At 46.1% G+C, this 26,448-nt stretch overlaps 1 protein-coding gene across 1 annotated transcript in view; it reads right to left on the bottom strand.

Moving 5' to 3' along the window:
• The window catches only part of NDUFS2 (NADH:ubiquinone oxidoreductase core subunit S2), a 502,212-nt gene that overhangs the window by 282,308 nt on the left and 193,456 nt on the right, over positions 1 to 26,448 (bottom strand). The window contains exon 6 of the mRNA XM_069607180.1: positions 20,258 to 20,332. Within this exon, the coding sequence (XP_069463281.1) occupies positions 20,258 to 20,332 (75 nt within the window). The remainder of the gene's footprint in view (positions 1 to 20,257; positions 20,333 to 26,448) is intronic.

Here is a 26,448-nt window from a genome sequence, read left to right as displayed (position 1 = left end):
CTTAGTAAGTTGAACATGACAATATTTTTCAGAGAGAGAGAGGAATAGTGTGCTCCACACCAGGAATATGCGCTATGCGTGCTGTGATAACAATACACACCCAGGCCACGGCACAAGTGCGTGGGGTACCAGTTGATCCAGATATGTTCATACAGGGACTAAAAGTGCTGGCGCATGAAGTGCCATCAGAATTTGTCTTCCGTGGCACCTCCAGAGATATTAGCGGAATCAGTAATGTCTATAGACTTACATGGAGTGCAGGTGTCAAAAGAATTGCAGTAATTGGCATGATTGAGCATGGATGTGAGTGGCGCACAGTGTTATGTATCAATGCCAACATAGCATTACGAGATTTTTCTGATCGAGAGTTGTTTACAGATGCAGACTCCGACGGGGAAATAATTAAGGAAATAAATGATCCAACACAGACAGGTACCTATCGCCCCTTATGGCCATAATTAGCGTGTCACCAGAGTATTTCAACGAAGACATGCACCTAGTACCACCAATATTGTGGACTACAGGCCCCCATAATGTAGGGCTGTTGCGAGAAGTGACACCTGTAAAAAAAAACTCAAACCCGGAGCATTACTACCCCGGGTAAAACAATGCCCCCTGTCCCGGGAAGCAGAGGAGTGGATAACAAACAATATATGCACTGTTACAGCAGGGGATCATGTACCATCAAATTCCCCTTTTAATACTTGTATTTACCCCATTAAAAAGGCAAAGGGAGGGGCGTGGGCGATGATATAGGACCTACGCCCCCTCAATGACGTCATACAGAAGGAATTCCCACTTATCCCAAACCCTGCATCAATTTTGTGCAGCATTCCAAAAACAGCAACGCACTTCACAGTAGTGGATTTGAAAAATGCCTTTTTTCTCAGTACCACTGGAACCCGAATCACAATATTTGACAGCATTTACACTGGGCGTTAAAAGGTATGAACATTGCAGGCTGCCCCAGGGATATTGTGAAAGCCCGAGCATTTTTAACTGGTACTACATGAGGATCTTCGGAATGTTTATACTGAGAGCACCATTATTCAGTATGTGGATGATTTGTTGGTCTGTGGTGTGAATAAGGACATATGTAGAAAGGACTCAATAGCACTACTTACTTTGTTAGCACATAAGAGATATAAAGTGGACAAACAGAAATTGCAATATTGCCTAATTGAAGTACTATCTCTGGGTCAACTGATATCAAAAGATTTCAAACGCATAATCCCAGACAGGGCAGCCGCTTTACAGGCAGTCAACGAGCCCAAAACAGTGAAAGAGACGCAGACATTTCTTGGTATATGCAATTAGTGCCATGCCTGGATATTAGACTATGCCTCTTACACAAAACCCTTACTCCATGCACTCAAAGAGGCACAGAGAGAACATACTGTTCTAGTGTGGACACAAGAAATGCACACTGCTTTTGAAATACTCAAAGAATTGATTTCCGCAGCACCCGTCCTAGCGACACACAATTATGATCGCAAATTCTATTTGTTCTCACACTGCAATGGAACGTTAATGACAGCAGTACTAACACAAACAACATCACTAGGCCACAAGCCTCTTGCATACTACAGCGGCATCCTCGATGCAGTTATGCAAGGACACTTCGCCTGCGAACAATGTCTCGCAGCCGCAGCGTTCGCCTTTGAAAAAAGTGCCACGATTGTGATGGGATGGCTCAGTGACCCTGTTCGTGGAGCACACATTGTTTGCAATACTTGAGAGATCAAAAAGTACACTAACAACTCAGAGAGCTACTGCATATGAAATAGTTTTGTGCGGCGCAAACATACATATATAGTACGTTGCAAGACGGTAAACCCAGCCACGTTTATCACAGAAGCATGTACAGTGGAAGACATACAAAATCATGATTGCGCAACTTACAGGGGCGAGGATGAAGACACACCCATAGCATGTGAAAATGCACTCTCAGTGAGTGAGGTATATTTCGTGGATGGGTCAGCATCAATAAATTGTGAGACAGGCGAAAGGCATGTAGAGGCAGCAGTGGTCAGACTAGAGGAAGGGGAACATGAGGTGATCGTACAAAAAAGACTGCCCTCACATTTTTCAGCACAAGCAGCAGAGTTAGTTGCCCTGATTGAAGTGTTACATACAACCAAGGGGTCCACAGTAACAATATATACAGACTCTGCCTACATGACAACCACAGTACATGGGGGACTAGCACAATGGGGGAAAAGAGGATTTAGGAGGGCAGATGGGTACCCTTCACAGCACGCTGAATTATTGATTGAATTGATTGAGGCTCTGAAGGAACCAACAGTGGTAGCACTAGTTAAGTGCCAAGCTCACACAAACAATAGTGACGTCATCTCGCTATGAAACGCAGCAAAAATGAAATGACAGGAGAATTTGTTTTACAAAGAAAATGCAGAGGAAGGGCAATGTGAGGGAGGGCAATGCCAATATCTCAAATAATTGAACTGCAGCAAGAAGCACCACCTGAAGAAAAGGAGTTGTGGGGAAAAAGGGGATGTAGCAAGTCATCCATGGACCTCCAATGGAGACAGAATAACACGGGTAAAGGTGTAATGCCAGTACAATTATTAGAGATAGCATTTCAGCAGCTCCACTTCCCAGCCCACAATGCAAAACAGCACATAGCTGTAGAGATACAAGAAAATTGGTTTGTGCCAGGATTACACAAGCAGGTGTCTAAAATGGTAATAGAGTGTACAACATGTCAAATGTATAATTCTGCGATGACGTTAAGGAGACAGAGGAACACTGCCCAGACCCACTGGGCTATTCCGTGAACTGCACATTGACCTACTTGATAGTGGTGGTCTGCGGTTTTCACGCTGGGTGGAAGCAGGTCCTTGCACACACCCAGATGCAAAATGTGCTGCAAAATTTCTAGTGAGAGGTGTTCCCCCTGCTGGGGGATATGTGGCGTCATACACTCCGACAACGGGAGGCATTTTGTGAATGCTCTTTTCAAAGCAGTAACAACAATGCTGGGCATTACGCACAAATTATGCTCGATTTATCACACGCAGGCCAACAGCGTTGTAGAATAAAATCAACGGCCTCTTGAAAAGTAGACTGACTAAATTATGCCACACCCTAAAGAAAAACTGGGTGTACTGCTTGCTGTTGGCACTATTCAAATTAAGGAACCAACCAAGCAAGGACCACAACTTGTCCCCCCATGAGATGGTAACAGGCAGGTGTATGCACACAGCAGTTTCTCCACTTAGACGGCCGTCTGACGCACACAGAAGCGCCACAATACTGGGGGAGGAATCCCTGGATTATTTGAGAAAACTGACAAATGCAGAAAGAATGATAGCAAATGTAAGCAGCACCCTTCACACTCGAGAATGAGAGGGACACAATGACACCGGCCACAGACATCCCAAACAGCCAGTTGATGCCAGGGGAGACGATGTACGTAGCTTTGTGCATCAGTGGAATGCGCCCAGGTTCCATGGCCCTTATGAAGGCGTATATTGCACCCCCACTGCGGTCAAGATGAAGGGCCTTAGGTATTGGATACATTTGTCCGATGTGCGCAAAGCCTATGACAGTGTAACACAAGAAGAGGAACACAACACAGAAAAAACAACACAAACATAAAGGAAGAAAGGCAAACTGGAGTACTAAAAGAAACACTATTGTAAATTAAGAGACAATATGTACATACAAGTAAAAGATGCAACGATGTAGATAATACCAACAATGAGTAAGGAAACAGAAAATGCAAAAGTTTCTCTTTCTATTTATCTGTCCCCTTCTATCATGGTGTACATTTGGAACAAAGAAGGGAGCTGTATAGCTGTATAGTTTATGTGCAATTGACATGCTGTGATAGAAGTTATATGGGTAAAATTATAATTGAAATTGACAAGTTATAAATGACATTGAAATGTTGAAAGAATATTTATAAGGATATGTACTTAACCTCCTTTGTATACGTCACTCTGTAGGATCATCCATGGCAACGACAGGCCCCCCGCCCCAATGACAACACTAATGATATAGATAGAGATAGGAATAGGGAAAATAATTTAAGAAATTATTCCTATGAGTGCGGCCTGTTTTGTTGTGCGATTATTTTCTTCTCATGATGTTTGGTCTTGCACTGTATTGGGCAATAGCCTTTATATCTATTGATATAAAGGAGGGGGGAGGTGGGGAGAAATTATTAAAAGAGGGCACCTATCTCATATGGGATGATTTAAATTGATTTGGGCAGACGGGGCCCATAAAAATGACACGCCCAGTGAAAATTACACAATCAGCGCTCCTGGATCAATTGACCCCATGACCTCTTATAATGATTCTGTGTTCAACAACCGTGAGAAGGACGACAGATGCCCCTGAATTTTTATGGTGGAACAATGAACTCCATACAACTACCCAATCTACCTCAGTCAAATAAGTATAAACGATGCAAACTCCGAAACTATAGAGAAATATGTTGCAATGTATAATAAGTGGGGAAGGGGGGGGTGGAATGCTCCCAATAGGACATGGCGCTAAAAGAACAACATTACACGACCTAGGGGGGAAAAGAAGAAGGAAAAGGGGGGCGGGAGGGGAAATATATGATGAATATCATGGGCTAGGGTTGGACACTATAGAAATCCACAGCACCCACATCAGTCTAACAAATCGTATGCAGACATGAGCACAACAGCGAAACAAACTACATATGAGAGCCGTTATGTATTCTCCTAAATACCCCATGCCTCGGGTACTCTACTGCCGAGGCCCAATGTCTCAATCTCGCATTGTGCAGAATAAAACACTTTTCAAGCACACACTGTTTCATTTGAAATCCTGCAGATCGAGAAGACGTGCTACCACAAACCACATGGGGTGATATGCCTAAAAGAGCCTTTTTTGGTAATAAAGGGCCCATTATTTTTGGACAATAAATGGCAAGAAGAGCAAATAACATGCAAAGCAGAAGCTCCGCGAGGACTGCCGGAAGAAAATTGCAGTGGATTAAAAGAACATGCGCCCCGATATGGACACAACATATTGCAAAACTCACATGGGTAACAGCCCTTGAAAAACCATTCAAGCTACAAAAAGAAATCCCGTATGAGTTGTGTTTCCATGGAGAAGGGAGATCCCATCTGGGCACAAACAAGAACTGTAGTAAAACTCATCATCCCAGATATGAAAAAAGGAACAGCTGGGTGACTTGCACCTTCCACAGTCTTGGAGGGGCACGTTCACTCTGGCAACGCTGCATTCTGTCCTGATGGTGATACCTGAAAGTCATATTCAAGGAGTGGAGGGGCTGTCTACAACCAAGTATCCAGAGCCCCTGCCAACAACTGAAGAACCCCCGTATATGCCCTCTCTGAGGAAAGGTTGCAAAGCACAGTATTGAGAAAACAAAGATCATCCAACTACATCTCCAAGGCATCCTCTGAACTTTTGGTACAGATTCCTGATCGATTTCGGCTGTTCACATCCGCAGAGACGTTCGAGTCTCTCGTCCCAAGCATCCAGGCACGGGCCAACGCAAAATGGCTCCAGATCACTCGCTGGGAGTTGATCCAACTGGCCAATGACACAGAAGAGGGGTTCAACGCGATAAAAGTGGAGCTAAGAGCCCTGTGGCTAATGACAATGCAGAACAGGTATGTTCTAGACCTGTTGACAACAACGGATGGAGGTGTTTGCCGAAAGATCGGGAGCGCATGTTGCACGTTCGTACCTTCTGCAGATGCGGACAATGGAACATTATCTCACATTATAGCAGCCGTGCATAACCTTGGCGAGCGAATGAAAGAAGGAGGGGTGCAGCCCAGCACTTGGTTCAACAACATGCTTTCGTGGGTTCCGTCCTGGCTCGGAATGACTGTCAAGCTATAGATACCCACCATCGTTTTTCTCCTTTTAAATTTTGTGTGCGTGCCAATTAGGCCTTAGGTGCTGCGCAAATGCGGTACCTAACAGTGCAATGATGATTGTGACAATGGGCCGTGCAAAAGGAGTGGTACAGATAACACACATGGCAGAAGTACAAACAGGGGATGACTCAGAGCCAAAGTACAGAATGACAGCAATATACAACACAGGGTATATTGTAGACTGGTTGTATCACACAACAATCAAGGAGCCCCGGGAATTAGAATAGTACGACGAAGTTTAGGTGGACCTGGGAGATAGGGGTTGCATCTACATGACCTGCACCTCAGATGAATATGCCAGGACAGGGGGAAGCCTGAGGGCAGTATGCAGGGCCTGGATGCCACAAAAGGGAACACCTGCACGGGATGAAGCAACAGCAGAAGAAAAAGAGCGCCAAAGGTTAGGAGAACTACAATATTTGTTACTTAAGTAACAAATAGGGGGGAATGTGTGGGATGAAATGTCGTTTGGGCCCCCTCCCCTCCTTTCCCATCCCCAAAAGCACACTATGATCGTCCCCCGGCCTGCCATGCACCTCTGGCCAAAGGTGCCAGGCATCCTCGGGACGACACAGACAGGTGCAACATCTGTAAGCAGTCTGATTACCAACAGCAGCCTGCAGGCCTGCACCTCTCTCCTGGAGCCGCGCACAATCAGCCTGTTACTCCCCCCCACACAGCCTCCCCTCCGGTGTCTCTGCGACTGTCCTGTTCCCACGAAAAGCTGGGCACGAAAGGTTACAAACAAAACATTGTATCTTGCGCCTTCCTGCCAGCATCAATGCCCTGCAAATGACAGGGCCAAGGACTGGTCTTGGAAAAAAACCCATCCACCTCCACAAAGCTGCACCGCACCCACAGACCCTACTCAAAGGATATACTACTCACACAACCTCTACCCTCACCTCCTTTTTGATGTAAGAGATGCCTGCCCCACAACTGCGTGCCACTCACATTCACCCAATACTAATCCCGCCTGTGACCATATATTTTCCTTTTGTACTCACGTGTGAAAGCTGTTTTTATAATATCTAAAGGGATGTTTGACGAATGTGTTAGATAATTGATTATAGTAGATAAGATATTTGGGCCCTCGCATCTTTGTTTTATGATGTAGGTCAATTGCCTTTACGCAATTAATGTATGTACATGTGAAGATGGTAGATTTTAAAATAATCATGTGTTATGGTGTAAAATGTGTGGACCATGGAGCCGACGTAAATAGAGCAATCCTGTAGCAGAGCAGACATTATTGTACCCATGTACCTTTCATATATGAAGATATGGTCTAAAGCCCTCCCCTTCCCATTGTAGATCCCCTTCCTATTGTAGAAGAGGCCATGAAAAACCTGCTCAAACTCCCATTTTATTGTATATTTCTAACTTAATTATTTGAACTAGGCAACACTAACAGCCACAGGGGCCTTCTCTCCCTCCCGGGCAGCGCCGCGCACAAGGCCCCCACCTATTCGCTCTGTCCTCATGACTAGGCTGCTAAAGGCCCATTTCTCACGGATGTCTCAGTGCAACAAATGTATCCTCTCATCCTTCCACTGGGCCCGCACAGAGTGTTCACCCCTATGCCCCCTGACAGAGATGACACCCTCCCATACCTTTCACCTGACCCGTGATTCAGGACAAATGTATATAAAAGCAACATGTGAAATATATGGTTTTCTCCCCACCTGTCAGAATGCAAACGATTGTCTTTTTATTGCACACTTTCAAGTAATGTTTAGATTAGAGAGTTAGTATCAATCACCTCAACCAGAACCACATGCCCTTCACCCCGCACTGACCAGCCTGGCCGATACACGTGATGTCCGCCTTCCCGCCAAGCAGCCATCCACTTGCATGGGAGCGGCCCCTATGAAGATATACTGGATCTGCAGCTTCACCAATTGAAATTTAACCTCTGTACTATATATGATTTTGTCACTGATGACGCTGTAACCCTTTTTAATGCAATGACAGTGTATTGTTTGGCAGAGCGCTCTCGGAGTAAGCAGAGTTCTCTGCATGCCCCATCTTATCTAGATAAACTCAATCTCACCCGCAATTGATCTTGGTCTCATTCCCTACTGGGGTGTGTCTGTTACTGAATCTCATTGGGAGTTTATTTTGGTTATCTATTTTGGGGGAATTGCTCACTTTCATTAGTTACAAAAGTTCTCACTTACCTTGAATACGGGTTATGTAATTCTGAAAAGTATATGTAAGGTTATTTTACTCACCTGTGAATTGGTTGTGCCTCTTCCCAAAAGAAATTTACTTGGGTCCGTGTCCCTGCCGGTCCCATTCTCCATCCAACTATGCCCAGATTCGAAATCTGCAATACCCCCGTTTGCACACTGGAGCGACAAAACCCTCAGAAGATGGCCGCTGCCATGCTTGAAGGACTACCATGCTCACAGCCAGCTTTGCCGACCAAGGAGCCAGATGGTGGATGGCCGTCTCATCTCTGACCCTACCTCCCAGCCGGGAGGCACAGCCGAACCTTCAGTGAAGGCTTGAAGTTAAGGCCTTGGGTCAGTGTCTCTGCCGGTCTCCGCCGGTGATGCCGTGCTGCAGCGATCCCCCCGCCCTGCCTGCCTGATCCAGCCAAACTCTAAGGTAAGCCTACGGTGTCAGACCCACCCCTTTCGTCCCCACTCTATGACCGGGCCACTACAGTTTGCATAATCATGCCCCTGTATTCACTACTTGCCTCCTGAATGCACCGCCTTCCACGAAACCTTCAGCGAGCTCCCTGCACTTGCCTCATGCACTCAGAGCCTCACCAGCAGTGCTCTGAACAGGCGTCCAAGTCAGTCACGCAAACCCAACAAACCCCCCTGTGTGTCAGACCCGCAGCATCTAGCCCCGGCATTCCACTGGCAACCAGAGCAGCACAGGAGGAATCTGCTATAATCACCCCCTCCAGCCACACCATTCCAACAGCACTACACAAGCTAGGTTCACTTAAAGCAAATGCTTCCCATTCTCCACCGCAACAGTCCACCATGCCACTCCTGACTGGCAAAACATCCTCTTCATCTAAGACTGCCAAAAGTACATTTACCATTGTTAGCGAGATTTATTATTTGCATGCTTCATCCCGTCTCCTAGTGAGACCCCCAGAACTTTTTGCTGGACTTCTGGATCTCTTTCTTTCAATCCTGAATAAGTCGAGCCTTTCCCACTCATTCATTCTTGTGGGTGCTGTGTTTTGGAATTCTATCTATTCTTTGTGTTCTACCTGCACTATGGCTTCTGTCTGCTCCATAGTTCTTAAAGACATCTGTGTTTTCCTACTGCAGCACACAGATCTGTATGGGCAGTGTTAAAGGACCCTTAGGGTCCTCCTTTAAGATTATTTTTTAATATCCCCAAGTAACAGATCTTACCGTTAGCAAGATACCTTGCATCTCTCCCAAAACTTAGTCAGAGATTGGCACACACAACCTTCAGTGGAGTGCCAAAGGAATGCCTAGTGCCCCCCCTTCTCTCTGCTCCAGTGACTTTTCACAATCACATAGTTATGGCTGGTGGCAATGGACATGTTCTACCAACTGATAGTCTAAGGGTAAGCTGCTTGCGAGTGCGCTCAAGCTTAAAAATTTGATGGAGATATACTGTTCAGGAGTGCTGCAGTACTGGTAAGATTGGGCCTTACCCTAGGCCCAATGGAAATTAACGAATCTATGGGTTTTTGCCAGCATTCTGCTCTCACCAAATGCATTAAAAGTGCATTTGACAAATTTAAGCCATTGCAATTAATACAATGCAGATGGTTAAACTTCAAATCAAAATATTTAATTGGCATAAGCACATTCCAGCCAACACATGTTTCGACCTATGGTCTCTCAAGGCTGGTATTAGTATCAAACGTCAATCACAAGGCATAAACCACAAATTATAATATATACATACCAATAGCAGGTAAGCTAGATGTCCATAGCCAGTAGCATAGTTCTTTTTCAGCCCTTCTACCATTCTAAGAGGGGGAGGCCTGTGTGTGTGTTTTGCCTTTGTCAGGAACCCCACTTAGGCGCCAGAGTGTCTGGGCAGACAGGAAGTGGGGGGAGGAGTTTTCCACCCCCCTGTCGGAGTGCTTGAATAGGTCCAGCTCCCACAGGGGGTCTGGCTGTCCTGATTGGAACACCCCTTTCTATAAAATGCTGAGAGAGATTGCAGAGGAGTGTGTGCTCAATTGTATAAAAGGTGGAGCTTCTGGAGTGAAAAGCAAGTTGACCACTGGAAGCTGACGTAACCGAAGAAGACAACCAGAGACGCCTGCAGACCGTTTGCAACACCGTAAAGAGACCACTGCATTCCTGACCCTGTTTTCTGTACGAAAGCAGAGCTCCGAAGAGGACAAACCTTCCCTTTGGGTTGTGGGAACTACCATTCCCAAGATGAACTTTGAAACACGCCATCTCCCGAGGTCCTAGGAGTTTCCAGAGCTTTGAAACCCCAATACCAGGAGAACTGCTGCCCATTTCGAGTGCATCGTTGTGGAAAGGCCGAATCGGTCTAAATCTTTGCTGAACCTGTAAGGACACGCCACAGATCTGATCCAACTCGCCCAGACCCCTCGGAGCGTGGGACTGCACGAAGCGAAGAAGATTGACTGGGAAATCCATGTCATTTGTTGGCGCTATGTGAACCAAAAAAGTTGATGAAAATCATGCTAAAAGGTCCTCCCTCCAGACTGCTGCTGAGTGATCCAGTCCATTGTCCTGAATTCAGTCATCAGACCATGGAATCCTGAGGTCAGGTCCAGAGCTGCAACATTGCGGAGCATCCAGCACATTTTCTTATAACCCACAGAGTTGTCCAGGGCAACCACCCTTTACTTCAGACCCAAGCCACTGCTTGTGTCCCCTTCGGGGGTCCGTTTTAAGGTCTCCCTTGTTAGTTCATTTGCTGCTTCAATAACAAAGACTGGAAGAAAACAGGAACTCTTCATAATTCGCTGCTTGTCAAGATTTCAAGCCCTCTCTAACCTGCCTTTAGGTAGGGATGCGTTTTGGGTCTTAAAAGACTTACTATGCTAAGAAACAGTCTCTAGAACCTTGAAGTAAGATACACTTACCAACCATTTTCCTCCCTTTAAGTGACTTTACTATATATGTTTGCAGATTAAATGCATTACCGTATAAACCGTTGAAAACCGCATGAGTGCGCAATAACCAATAATGCAATAATATTGTCTTTTCCCTTTCTAACGTTGCTACAAATGGAACCGCAAACTAACACAAAAGGGAAAGTGACCTTGGAAGTGTATTATCAAGTATTCCTCAGTGTTCTAGTATAAACATCTGATGTATTTAAAGTGATTCTGGTGTAAATATAATAAATATATACTTTTATATAACAAGTGTAAGTGCTTCTTTGTTGTGCCAGTCTAACTAGATTCAGTGTACTTAACTTGTGTTCAAATCTTCCTCTTAAGATAAGCCTGACTGCTCTGCCACTCTACCAAGGTCCTGAGTTAGTAGGGACTGATACTAAGAGTTGGGGATCTACAAACCACTGGGATAGCTTACTAAAGTCTTACTACCAGTAGGACTTTGGGAAAACTCCCCTAACAACCATGCTAACCTGGCCGCCCAGCAGAACCCACCGCCCTGCGCCATGGATACAGACATCTCCCACTACCTCTGCATGCCTGTCAGCAGAGACTTGCAGTATGTAAACCAGTGAAGCCTTCACAAGTATACAAGGCCATCCCACCATTCACCAGACAAAGCAAACTGCTCAATGTACTGCTCATAAAAACACGCACCACACCCTGACTGAGCTGACTGCCAACCAGGCATCTCGTTTCCCCTCCACCCCCACATCAATTTCCTCCCACCAGACATTGAAGCATGCAACACAAGTTTCCAACGCTGCACTGGCCATTGCCATGCTCCGTCATCGGACACACCCACCACCAACCCAACTAAACCATTTCCCTCCCTCTCAGCCACAGAAGCCCCATCCGCCACCAGACCTGTAAATGTTTTTTATGAAATGTTTGAGAAAGAACTTGAGCGAGTTGTGTGGCGTCCGTTGATGTCTGTTGTACTGTTTATTAAAACAGCCTTGATTTTGCCAACTTCCTGAGTCAGTCCGATTATTGATCTATGAGTAAGATCTGCATCATCATCCATCTCAGATACTATTACCTCGTCTTAAAGGACCCTCGGTAAGGTTGATGGTCCCAAAATCGGATTTGCGGCTGCCAACAGACCCCTTGACTGAGGTGACGGTGGGAGAGTGACTCTTAGCCTGCATAACGTAGGCCACCCACCGCTTCATACGCCTGTCTTTCAGATTCTTGGGCTGAAAGGGCTTACTGTTTTACAGTTATGCTTATTGTGATCACGCGAGAGGCAATGGATGCCTTTCCAGGGGAATTTGCTGTTGCAAGAATAGCTGGAACTTGTCTTCCGCAACAACCTCAAGGCCACTCTCCTCAACTAGCAAGTGGAGGACTGCCTCCTCCACTTCTGCCATGTATATAGTAATATAACACAAATGTAATATAACTATATTGTAACCTGTATATATACTGCTAATGACTGTCACTATATTGCAACCTGTTTATATATTGCCAATGACCATGTAACTAAGTAACTAAGCTTTGTACTGTAACAAGTGCCACGATGTCCTCTGGCTATTGTGCGCTATATAAATACGAATAAAACAAACATTTAAAAAAGGTGTCCTGACTATAGCAGAGGGAAACTGCAGCCAGACCAAAGGAAAGGAGAGAGAAGGGGTGAAGAAAAGTCATTCTCAAGAGAAGACAGTACGAACAGGGTCCCCAACTCTTATATTACAGGCTCCGTCGGAGGGTCCCCGAGCAGCCAATGGATGGATCAGTGGACAAAATCAGGCGTTGAACAGACGTCGAGTAGTCGTTGAAGGCAAGCAAACCGCCGAAGAAAAAAAATGAAACGGCAATATAAAACTCTTAGGAGCTCTGAATTATGCACAACCGACTAGACTACACATCATGTTAGGGATAGTGTTACCATCATGCCCATGACGACGTCCCTTTTCGAACTTCGAAAAAAAAAGATGCAATTCTCTGATTACCACTAGATGTGGGACTATATGCACAGCATGGGTTCTAAGTAGAGTCAAATATCAGAAATCCTTTTATATAGTGTTAGTGTGACAAAACTGGACTTAAGTGTTTATTGATTAGTGCCTATATCAAAGATTTTTTAACTAGCCTGCATAACTGGAATTATTGGAGTTGTGTGAACTCATGTAGATCTAGACCACTCTCAACCCTAAGACTAAGCATTTCCACTCAGCTACTGATCCTGTTCACCATAATAGAGCCGTCACCCAAAATCTTCCCCTAGGGGTGATTTTTTAAATCCATCTCAACAGTTACCACACTACCCTACTCTACCCACTGCTGCAATATCCTGCACTGGAGATGGGCAAGTTAATTTCTAGAACTTGTCTACTTCGGGTGGGTCGGTTTTCCCTTTCTTCTTTTCGTGCAAGATACTCTGCAGAGCCCACCTTTGCCCCCACACCTTCCAATACTTCCTTTTCCTCTTTTCTCCATGGAAAAAGTGGCTAATTTTTTCCTAGGGGCATAAGGTCATAACATTGGGGCTCGAGGGCACTTGTGTTTCAAAGGCCGATGCTTCAGCTTATATGCTCCTGCAAGACCACTTTCTGTACGTTTAACCATATTCTAAAAGAACAAGTTACTTCTTAACTGGTAACGTTCTTTCGACGGGATGTTCCTACGACGTATTCCTTATCTTTGATCATACGTTTCCAGCTTCCTGGCCTCGGAAATATTTTCTGTAGAGGGCGCTGCGCGTCGACGTCCGCCGAGTCGATGTCTCTCGACGGCCACCATATCGGCGCTGACATCACCATGCCCATAAATAGCCACGCGCTGCGTCCGTTGTTCAGTTCCGTTTTGTAGCATAAGAAGAGTCATGCCTGAATTGGTTAGTGACCTTGAAGGAGCGTAAGCTGCAACCACAAGGGAAGTTATCACTGCGGGGATGGTTGGGAGGGGCGATAAGGAATACGTCGGAGGAACATCCCGTCGAAAGAACGTTACCAGGTAAGAAGTAACTTGTTATTCAAAGGGATTGTGTCCTCCGACATATTCCTTATCTTTGATAGACTCCCATAGCAGTGGCATGTAACTGGAGGTGGGAGTGATAGTGTTAAGTATCCCTTTAGGGATGGACCGAATGTAATACAGCCTTGCCAAATCTGGTCTCTTGAGCAGTGGAGGAATCCAGATTGTAAAACTTTGTGAATGTATGTGCGGACGACCATGTGGCAGCCGCACATATGTCCCGGACCGGTACCCCTCTTTGGAGAGCCGAAGAGGCTGCGATACCCCTGGATGAATGAGCCCTGAGATTTTGGGGTGGCTCTTTCCCTGCTAGTTTATAACATTCCAGGATGGCCAAAATAATCCGCCTGGAGATGGTTTGTTTTGTTATGGGTAGTCCCAACTTCTGACCCGAGTAACCTACAAACAGTTGGTCTGCTTGCCTGATCCTAGCCATTCTGCTGATGTAAAAGCTGAGAGCCTGCATAGGGTCCAGCCTATGTAGCCTTTCCTCCTCCTTCCCCGGATGAGGAGGAGGGTAGAATGAAGGTACTGTAATTTTCTGAGTAACATGAAATTCAGAAACCACCTTTGGGAGGAAATTAGGCTTCACCTGTAGGACAACTTTGTGCTTGTGGAAGATTGTATGTGGGGGTTTACAGGAGAGAGCTTGTAGCTCACTCACCCACCTAGCAGATGTTAGTGCTACCAATAGGACAGTTTTAAGCGTGAGAAATCTCAGCGCGCAAGAGCGAAGTGGTTCGAATGGAGTGCCCATTAAGAAGTTGAAGACTAAATTTAAGTCCCATAAGGGAACCTGGAATGGTTTTGGGGGGTAAACATTAGTTAGTCCCTTGAGAAATTGTACCACTAGAGGAATTTTGAAATACGATGGGTCCTCCGCAGTGCGCTTGAAGATAGAGAGCGCTGCCAGATAGCCTTTTACAGTGCCCACTTGAAGGCCTGAGTTTGCCAAATAGAGTAGAAATGATAACACCGTTGGTGTACCACATGAAAAAGGGTCGATATTCTGTTCCCTACACCAGCTGCAAAATTTGTTCCAACGGCAGCGGTATAAAGACTTTGTTGCTGGTCTTCTGGCCGAAAGCAACACCTCCATGATGTCATCAGGGAGATCCCAATCCTTGTACCTCAACCTTTCAGAAGCCAAGCGTGAAGGTTGAGGGTTCTGATGTCTGGATGGAGAACCTGACCTCCCTTCTGCGAGAGAAGATTCTCTTTGAGTGGAAGACGGATTGGAGGACAGATGGACATATCTAGAAGGTCCGGGTACCACGTTCTCCTGGCCCAATCCGGGGCAGTTAGGATCATGGTTTTCCGGAATCTTCTCAACCTCCTGATCATTTGAGGAATAACGGGGACTGGTGGGAACGCGTAAAGGAGTGGAAACTCCCAGTCCACTACGAACGCATCTCCTAGTGCTCCTCTCGGGGGAAATTCCCTTGAACAGAACAGATCGCACTTCCTGTTGGTGCTTCTGGCGAACAGATCCACCTGAGGGGTTCCCCAAAGGGCGGGGATCTCTTGAAGGACTTCCTGCGCTAGCTCATCCGCTGTCAAGTTCTTCTCTCCGGCTAGGTGGACTGCCGATAGAGAGATTCCTTCCCGAATTGCCCAAAACCAGAGCCGCATTGCCTCTCTGCACAGTGGCAGTGATCCTACGCCTCCTCTTTTGTTGAGGTAGTGCATGGCCACCGTGTTGTCCGTCATTATCAGGACATTTCTCCCCTGTACTGATGGCAGGAAAGCTTTCAGCGCTAGTCTGATTGCTCTCAGCTCTAATAGGTTGATGTGTAGTCTGGACTCCGATGGAGACCAACGACCGCTGATGGTCAAGTAGTTGGCATGGGCTCCCCACCCCGTGAGTGAGGCGTCTGTGACTATTGTTATCTCCGGCCATGGTTGCCAAAACAGTTCTCCTTTCAAGATGTTCTCTGGCTAGGCCTACCATTGAAGGTCGCGGGCTACCTTTTCCGGAATCCGGAGGAGATCTGTCATTCTCCCTGAGAATTGTGACCACTGACTTCTCAGTGCCCACCTAAGAGATCTCATTCTCAGGCGAGCCTCTGGCACAAGGAAGATGCAGGATGCCATGAGGCCATGCAACCTCAAAAAGTCGAAGGCTGGGAGACGTTGGGCATTTTGAAACTTGGTGACCATCTGTAGAATATCTTGAGCCCTCACCTCTGGTGGCGAGGCTTTTCCGAGGGAAGTGTCCAGGATCGCTCCAATGAACTGGAGTCTCTGTGATGGTATCATCTGTGACTTTTTTAAATTGAGGGAGAAGCCCAGTCTGTGAAGGAAGAGGCAGACATAATCTAGCTGGGCCTGTTCCGAAGATACGGCCCTGATCAGCCAATCGTCCAGGTAGGGGTAGACGTGGATCCCTTCCCTCCTTAGACTCGCCGCCACTACCGGCATCAGCTTGGTGAAGACCCTCGGGGCGGAGGTCAGCCCAAATGGCAGAACTCGAAATTGATAATGAGAGTCGCCAATTGCGAACCTCAGGTATTTCCTGTGTTTGAGATGGATTGGCACATGGAAATAAGCATCCTGTAGGTCCAGAGATACCAGCCAGTCCTGGAGCTGGAGGGCCTGAAGGATCTGAGAGAGAGTTACCATCTTGAACTCGTCCTTCCTGAGGAACTTGTTCAATTCTCGTACGCCCAGGATGGGTCTCAGTCCTCCGTCTTTCTTTGGTATGAGAAAGTAGGGGGGAGTACCAGCCCTTGTTCCTGTCCGCTACAGGTACCGGTTCTATGGCACCTTTCTCTAGCAGGTCTATTATTTCCTGCAAGAGGAGCGGATCTGGAACTTTTAGAGAGCTGTTCCCCGGTGGATGACTCTGAGGGATGTGTAGAAAGGGTAGGCAGTAACCTTGGGCAACTGTCTCCAATGCCCAAGCATCTGACTTTATAGCCTGCCATTCCGTCAGATGGTGAGTTAACCTGCCCCCTATAGGTGTATTGTGTGGGAAGGCCTCAGAGTGGTTTGGGGGCGGCTGATGCAGATGCCGAGGGTAAAGAGGCACCTGTTGCTCCTGCGGTCTTAGTACTTTTGACCCGTCCACCTCGGGTGGATCTCCTTTGGCCTCTTTGAGCCGGCTGTCCTCTGCCTTTCCCGAATGCGGAATAATAGCGAAAGGACTTTCCTCTCCCAGAGGTTCCTGAGGGGCGAAAAGGAGTTTGGCGGATAGCAGCTCCTAAGGATTTTGCTGCTGCTTTAGAAGTCTGCAACTTTTCCAGACTGTCATCAGCCTTTTTCCCGAATAATGAAGAGCCGTCAAAGGGCATATTCAAAAGTCTGGCCTGTACATCAGGGGCAAAGCCCGACTTTCGCAACCACGCATGCCTGCGAATTGTTGTACTTGCCGCCGTGGCCCTGCTGATACCGTCAGCGGACTCGATGCCAGTATGAACTGATTCGCACATGGCATCCTTGCCATCTTTAATAATTTTAAGGAAGGCTTCCTTTTCCTCTCCTTCGGGTATGCAGTCAGCCGCTGATGAAGCACACTCCCATAGTGTGCGACTGAAACTGGCGAGCGTACAGGTGGCGTTGATGGACTTCAACGCCATACTACAGGTAGAGAAGACTTTCTTTGCCATAGAGTCGTACCTCTTGTCATCTCTATCCTGTGGGACAGTAGGGTAAGCGGTCCTACTGCTAGATGAAGTTGCCGCTTGAACCATCAGGCTCTCTGGGGTCGGGTGTTTTGACAGGTATTCAGGGTCAGCAGCCGCTACCCTATACTTGGTTGACAATCTTTTATTGACTGCAGGGATAACTTCGGGAGTTTCCCAATTAGATGCAATTTTTCTTTGTAAGGCTGCATGTAAGGGGACCACCGGGTCCTCCTGTGGGCCTTCGTCCAATATATATATCTGTTAGGTCATCCCGTTGGAAAACAGGTGAAGGCGCAGACCAACCCATAAACTCAATTATTCTTGCCATCAGGGTTCTATATGGTGTTTCGGCATGTTCCCCTGGGTCTGGCTTAACAAATTCCACTTCTGGGGAAGTGTCCAGCCCACTTGCCTCAAGTAGTGACTCCTGTAGTTCCTTCAGCCTTCTTTCCTCAGAGGTGAAATCCTCTGCAGTGGGCAGTGTGGTCCTCTGTAATCCGAATGTTTCCTGGTCAGAATCTTCCCCTTCTTCATAAATTGGTATTCTGACATCTGAAATGGAGTAAAACCCATTCCTAAGGCAGAAGGAGCCAAACTCGTTATTGGACGAGAAAACGTCGATGTCGTCGACGCCGATGTAACAGGCTTAGAAAGCGCCGAAAACGGCGTCGAAAAAATTGGAAGGGGTCTCTAAGAACTCGAGAGGATCGGGATCCTACTCTAGGGCATCGACGACGGTCTCGGCGTCGTGCTGGAGGCCCTTGAAGTCACCGTTGGCTGTGGGGTGGCCTTGGTCCTCTCTTTCATCGGCGTCGACGATGGCGTTGAGTCGATCGACCGATGCGTCGAGGAACCCTTCGACAACGGCGTCGATGGTGCCGATCCGTGCATCGAAGGAATCCTCGACGACGGCGTCAAAGACGGTGCCTTCTTACCCGATGGCTCATGGCGCTCTCGGGTGGAATGTTTCGCCGGGTGCTGTGATTCATGATGTTTTTTCACCCAGGGTATCACCCTCATCTGTCTTCGAGGGGGTCGAGGCCGCGTTCTCGAAGACGCTTAACATTTTCTTTCTGAATTCCTCCCACTCAGCTTGAGAACTGTGTTTGGTGGGACAGGAGACTATTTCTGGGGACACAGAAGATGACGAGGAATGGGACCTTCGACGTCTCTTTTTTTGAGTGTCTTCATCTCGACGAATGGTGGGAGCTGCTTTGAGATCTAGAATGGGAATGTTTTCGACGGCGAGGAGACGAATGCCTCGACTCAGCCGACGAAACTTTCGAGGAGGTTTTGGCTGACTTACTTCTCTCGAGCTTCCCCTTGCGCTCCCTTCAAGGCTTTCGCCGTCATGGACATGCAGTCCTCACACTCCGAACAATGGTGCTTGGATCCTAAGCACCATAAGCAGACCCTGTCTGGATCCGTTATTGGCATTTTTTTACCGCAGTCTCAACATTTCTTGAAGCCGGATTGCGGCGTCGCCGGTTCTGATGAAGAAGCCATCGAGAACGATAAGGTATATTCGAGTAGAAATAGATAGTTAACCTGACTGAACTGAGCAAAGACGTTCCGAGGCCCCACGAAGCGCAGAAAAACGGAACTGAGCAACGGACGCAGCGCGTGGCTATTTATGGGCATGGTGACGTCGGTGCCGATACGGTGGCCGTCGAGGGACATCGACTCGGCGGACGTCGACGCGCAGTGCCCTCTACAGAAAAAATTTCGGAGGCCAGCAAGCTGGAAACGTATTATCAAAGATAAGGAATACGTCGGAGGACACAATCCCTTCGAAAGGTTATTTCACTATGTTAACTATGTGTACATTCTGTAGTTATTTCATATGCACAACTGAATTATAAGGCACATATTTGTACAGATATATTGTGTGGACCATTCGTTCATGTGTAAAAAGATTTGTTGTACTGTTAAAGCAGCTCACCTTCTGGAGGGTTTCCCTTGGCGAGAGAGGTCCTCCTCGTGGTTGGGGTTAGAAACTCAAAAGAAACAATGTCAGCCAAGAAGGTGGTTGATACATATGGGTTCTAAAATAAAGCCCAAGAAAAATATCCCCGACAAGAACCCTAACTGGTCAACCTTCATTCTCAGAGGCCCCTGTAGACCCTGAGCTCTGCCACAAACTTAACTAGCAGGGTCACTTACCAAAGACAGTGAACTCTATTTTACAGTTACCTGCCAGTAAACGTGCTCTGTAATGTTTCCTGCATAAGATAGTCGTACTTTTCTACTGTGTGGTGCACATTCCATTATTGAAGGCAAGAAAGTGTTTTAACTGTACCTTTTACCCCCCCCCCCCCCCTGAGAGTTCAGTGACAGTTGCTGTGTCTGGTTTACCACTAGGAGTCCAATAGATCTGAGAGAGCCTACTCGTGGGTAGGTCTTTCACACACCCTACACACACAAGTTTGAGGAAAACCCTTACACAAGACAGGTGAAAAACAGGTTTCTAAATCCAAGAAGACCAACAGACAAAACATTGGCAATGCTTATGAAATAATTTGTATCATTTTGTGACATTTCTGTGCTGCCTGCAGTGTAACCTGGGCAGCTTCCAGATTGATTAAGTGGCCGAAGGCAATTAACAGGTGTTCATTATTTACCTGGTGTACTCCTCCTGGGCGTACATATGCTGCATGCATTCTTGCACCAGAGACTCGCTCGTAAAACTCAAACATCTACAGATAAATCAAGACAAATTGAACAGTTTTGAAAAATGTAAAAGCAGGGCAAAAAGTAAGAACATACACTGTGCATGCTTTGCAACCAATATCTGTATTATACTGCAAAACCAGAGAGGCTCCACAGAACCTCCATTTATCCTGTAACCCTGTAACCATGGAACCTTCTTTACACCAATACAATTGGAAAAACCTGTAAACACTGCTAATGTGCGTAACGGAAGACATATTCAGAGTGTACATTTATTATGTGGTGTAGTTTAACGTAATTTATGTTAATAGAAAAAAAAAGAATGAGTAAAGGATCTCGCTCCTTTTACGTGAAGGAGTAATAACTGGATTTCTGAACTCTGACCTAGCGGGCATAGGTTCAGAAGGGCAGTCTACAATGAGCCCACAATGAGACCACAGCAAACACTAGAAATTACTCTCGGTCAGATGTACATCTGAAAAATACATATACATTAAAGGACTTTCAAATCAAGCAAAGCAAATCGCAGTAATAACTAAACCAACATAACACTTCTATGAAACATGAAACATATAGGATACATTACTCACCACAACCGTATTTCTGATGTTTGCATCTACTTAAGATTCATATGCTGTGCATAGGCATACATCTAATGGAAGCTGCAGAGTATTACAGTTGTTTTCGAAATTCAAAAAGGGACATCGACAGGAAGTGCCAGTAACGCTATCCCTAGTGTGACGTCCACTGTACCCATGGCCCTTCATGCGTTGAGGTCCCTCAGATTGTTATTTTTCTGACATGAAGTGTAGCGTGAGTACAGCTGTATCCAAGCAGATACGTATCAGACAAGCTCATAAGCATCCATGCGCCTTCTCTCCGAGGGGAGGAAGGGTAGGCGCATGTGAATCTAAGCAGATACAAGCATCAGAAATACGATTAGGGTGAGTAATGTATCCCTTCTGAGGCTTATGGAATCTGCTTAGATCACATGCTGTGCATAGATAAGCGAGCAGTGTTAGAAGAAGGTGGTGGGATGTGAGAAGGTTCATGGGCGAACAGATGTCTTAGAACCGCTTGTCCCACCTGTGCATCTGTCTTGGAATGAGTGTCAATGCAGTAATGGAGTGAAATTGTGTATTGAGCTCCATGTATCTGCTTTGCAAATGCTGTCTAGAGCAGGGGTCTCCAAACAGTCGATCGCGAGCTACCAGTAGCTCGCCAGAGCCTCTGAAGTAGCTCGCGTTCGACTTTCAGAAAGAAAAATAAAAAGATTCAAGGAAGTGCTCTGACCAATCACAGGCCTGCAAATCTGTAAAGCATATGCAATGCGTCCTGTGATTGGCCAGAGCAAGTTCCTTTGTGCTGTGTGAGAAATCCCCGGGTTTCTCTTTTAAAAGCACCGTGGCGCAGGTATTTTTTTTTTCTATTTTGGAGCTCTCCTGGCGTTTGGAAGTGTGGACTGAGGTAACATGGCTGCCTGGAGTGTATTTTGAGGTGAGGTGAGGTCAGGTGGGTCGGGGGACGTGAATTGAGATGTTTTTATTTTATTTACTTTGTGTCTGTGCACGCCGAACTGCGGCCCCTCCTCTCATGTGTGCACATGTTTGTGCTGTCGGAGGAGGGGTGGGCAGCTTGGCAGAAAGGAGCCCCGGGTGAAACAGAGTATTCAGCTATTTTGATTACTGTCTCCGTCCGCCCTGGGCTCCTTTCCAGTCATGTAAGTGATTTTTAGATGGCAGGGCTCTGGCGAGCAAGCCCCCCTCAGGACTAACTCACCAGAGCCCTGCGTTTCTAAACGCAACTCATATGACTGACAAAAGAGCCCAGGGCGAAATGGAGACTTTCAGCATGCTAGCTGCATCTCTCCGCTCGCCCTGTGCTCCTTTCTAGTCATGTAAGTGATTTTTAGATGGCAGGGCTCTGGCGAGCAAGCCCCCTCGGGATTTCCTCGCCAGAGCCCTGCCGTTTTTAATAGTACCTCGCATAACTGGCAGTCAGCCCAGGGCGAGCGGAGACATGCAGCATGATAGCTGCATGCCTCAGTTTCGACCCTGGGCTCATCCTTTCAGCTATTTTTCGAAGGCAGGGCCATGAGTGGACTGGCCTATAGGGAACTCTGGAGATTTACCGGTGGGCCTTTCCAACCTGGGCCTCTTTTGTGTGACATTTCCTAATTTTCGCATAGATAAAGCATTGTGCTTGCTGAAAATGTGTCATGTGGCGCCACTTTGAAAATAATTTCCAGGGCCTCTTTTGGTCCCAAGTAAGTATTTCCAGGGCCTCTATTAGTTCCAAGTCCACCCCTGGCACTCTTTTCAGCTATTTTTCGAAGGCAGGGCCATGGGTGGACTGGCCTATAGGGAACTCTGGAGATTTCCCGGTGGGCCTCTGCACCCTGGGCCTCTTTTGTGTGGCATTTCCTAATGTTTACATAGGAAAAGCATTGGGTTTGCTGAAAATGTGTCATATGGGGCCACTTTGACAATTATTTCCAGGGCCTCTTTTGGTCCCCAGTAATTATTTCCAGGGCCTCTTTTAGTTCCCAGTCCACCCCTGAGCAGGGCTCTGGCGAGCAAGCCTCCTCGGGACCAATGTGCTTATGGGTTTGCCACATTGGACTCACTGTAAATGACGCACATTTAGTACATCCAATCATTGATATCAAAACTTATAAGCTTCTTAGCGAGAAGTGAGGGCTAATACGCAGGAAAAGACGTCTATCGTTCCAATGTGGCAGTAATGTGGTAGTGACAACTTTTTTTTTCTCCAGTTGCGCATCGGCTGGTGTAATATTGGGGTAACATTAGTGCCCTGTTTCAACTTACAGGATTAGCGAAGATAGAAGTGCCAGATATTACTGTCAACTAAGGGCTATTGTTCATAAATGTGATGCTAGGTGGTTTGAACTTCACAAGACTATTGCTGAGAGCACAGCCAACACTGTAGGGATGGTGGCTGGCCCTAACTCTTTCCCTATGCAGCATGGATTTTCGGTATGCATTCCTGTTTAATGGTAACCACTAGTGCAGCCGGTGCATGCTTGTACATGCTGGGCTCATTTTTGTTTCACCCCTGTGCTCATTTTCAGTCTTTTGAGCTATTTTTAGAAGGCAGGGCTCTGGTGGGCAAGCCCCCTCGGGACTTCCTTGCCAGAGCCCTGCGTTTCTAATAGTAACTCGCATAACTGGAAGTCAGTCAAGGGCAGTGGGTTACATTTTGAGTAGATAATTGCATGTATCATCTGCTTCTGGAGTTCCAGAAACTTTACTAGATCTTCAAGTTGTGAGACAGTGATGGAATAAGTCAATTTATGTGTGCTTAGAGCCCTGCCGTTTTGATTAATAGCTGCAGCCTTGTTGATCCCAGGCAAAATAGAAGTTTTAAAATGGGGCAACCTTTCATGCTGCTTCTTTCCAAACTCCACACTGCATCAGTTCCACTTTAAATCACTTCCCTGGCTGGGGTGCACCCAAAAAACAGTTGGTAATATAGTCATTTTGTGTACATTAAGGGATCAATAGACACACTCTACAGTAGAAGGTTACCAGGGTAGCTCAGCAGGTTGAGAGACTGTTGCCGAGATGTTAAATATAAAAAAAACTGCTTGTTATCGTATGACTTTTGCAATTCCTATAAAATGTTTGGCCAAGGCATGGGTTGGGCTGGTCAGGGGAGAGGGAGGGTGGGGTATTCTGCCCCTGTAGTGAAAATCAAAAGTTGGCACCATGAACCCACAGTTTTTATTTTCCTAATAACTGCTGTCAGCATAACAGAAGCATTTATATGTAATTAAGCAGTTTGTCACGCGTATACCATCTTTATAAATGTAACCTGTGATAAAACCCAAAGGAAGGGGCACAAAAATGACGTGGTATTTGTGTGGTAGTCTGACAAAAAAAGAAACCGTGAATGCAAGTTTAAGCAGCATTTTTGAGTTTAGAAATTATTTTCTTTCCTATGAAAGTGTTAGATGCAGATTTGGAAAACAATAGTGTGGCAACAAGCATTTTTCACCCAACCTGCAAAGAAAGCAAATGCTGCAACAGAGGCATCCTTCAAAGTTGCACATTATTTGGCAAAACACAAATACACTTTTACAGATGGTGCAGTTGTGAAAGGTGCGATGGCTCTCGTGGCTGAGTCAGTTTTAAAAGATTTAAATAAATGCCCTGACATTATGTCTGCCATTTCAGATGTGCAGTTAGGTGCAAACACAATGGCAAGGAGGGTATCTGCACTATCTGCCAATGTGATGGGGCAATTAGAAAAAGATTTGGGCATATGCACTTTTATTTCTCCATTCAGTGTGATGAACCAGTTGATGCGAGTGGTACTGCCCAGCTGGCACTGTTTGCTCGAATGGTGTTTGAAGACTTCACCAACAAAGAGGAATTCTTGACCTTGCTGCCTCTGAAATCCACAACCAGAGGTGTTCCTCTCTACAATGAGGTGAAGAATTATTTTGTCAAAACAAAAATTCCATTGAACAAGTTGGTAGCAGTAACTACTGATGGTGCACCAGCAATGACCGGCGTCATTCTGGTTTTGTTGCGTGCTGTAAAGCAGACCCTGATTTTCCTCCATTACTGCACTACCACTGCATCATCCACCAGCAGGCAATTTGTGCCAAAGTGATGGGGTTTGATCACGTAATGGCACCTGTTGTGTGAATTATTAATTCAATTTGTGCAAAGGCCAAACAGCACCGAATGTTCAAAATATTCCTGGAAGAACTATCTGCCGCACATAGTGATCTGTTGCTACACAGGAAATCCGATGGCTTAGCAGGGGAAAATACTACGTCGCTTTCACTTTTGCCAGAAATCAAAGACTTCATGAGGTCAAGAAATGAAGACATCAGCCAATTATGCAGCATTTCTTGGCTACTTGATTTGGCATTTCTGGCAGATGTTACCGAGATATTAAATACTCTGAACCATGAACTACAAGGAAAGGGTAAAACCATTGCTGACATGATAAGCGCACTAAAGACATTTAAGTCAAAACATAACCTTTTCACTGAACAAGTGGTGAAAAGGAAAATGCATCATTTCCCTTCTGTAATGCAAATGCTGACAGAGCATTCAGCTAGTCCTGAACTCCTGAACATAGACAAATACAGCAGTCTCCTGAGCAGGCTTAAGGAAGAGTTCAGTGACCGGTTCAGGGATTTCGAAAGGATTGAACCGTGTGTGATGTTCATCGCAAACCCCTTCATATAAGTCAATGTTTGTGAACTTACAGAACAAATGGGTGAGCTGTTTAACCTGAACAGTTGTGCTATGGAAATGGAGATTGTCAGCCTGAAAGGGGACATTCTGTTGAAAAGCAGACAATCTCACACCAATTTCTGGAGCCTTGTTGATCACAAGGAGTACAGTAACATTTGCACAGCAGCATTAAAAGTGACTTCTCTGTTTGGTTCCACCTATCTCTGAGAATCTGCATTTTCAGATATGAACTTCACCAAATCGAAATTTCGAACCCGCCTGACCGATGAGCATCTTAGTGACTCCATCCGAGTTGCTGTATCAAGTTATACCCCCGACTACAGAGCGCTGGTGGATGACATGCAGTGTCAACCTTCACACTGAATGTCTCATTTTCCTACATTGTGAAAGTCTTTTTATGAGAACTTCTAATAAAAAAGAATGCAATAAAGAGATTTTTGAACTTAACATAAACATGAAGGGATATGTTATTCCCTATATTTATGAAGGGAAAATTACAGCTAAAAAAAAAAAGTTCCAATGTTTATGAACAACCCCGACCGCTGATATCGCCCGCAAGTAGCTCTCGCTGTTGGCCCCCAACTGAAAGTAGCACACGCCAACATAAAGGTTGGAGACCCCTGGTCTAGAGGGACATATGCAATGAAAGCCAGTGTGGCTTCTGTGCTCCTTGTGGAGTGAGCTCTAGGCGTGAAAGGCAGTGTCTTGTTTGATAATGAATAGCACAATTGTATACATCCGACTATCCATTTGGAGATGGCATTCTTGGAAATGCGGTCTCCTTCTCTGCCTGTTGCTATGGAGACAAACAGTTGGTCTGTTTTTCTTAGCGGTTTGGTCTTGTTTGCATAGTAAGGGACCACCCTCCTCACATCTAGTGTGTGGAATTTTTTATCCTAGCTGAGCTG

The sequence above is a fragment of the Ambystoma mexicanum genome, chromosome 1p (genome assembly GCF_040938575.1).
Source record: "Ambystoma mexicanum isolate Mex_15411 chromosome 1p, UKY_AmexF1_1, whole genome shotgun sequence".
Classification (NCBI taxonomy): domain Eukaryota; kingdom Metazoa; phylum Chordata; class Amphibia; order Caudata; family Ambystomatidae; genus Ambystoma; species Ambystoma mexicanum.
This window is presented reverse-complemented; position numbering and strand designations above follow the sequence as displayed.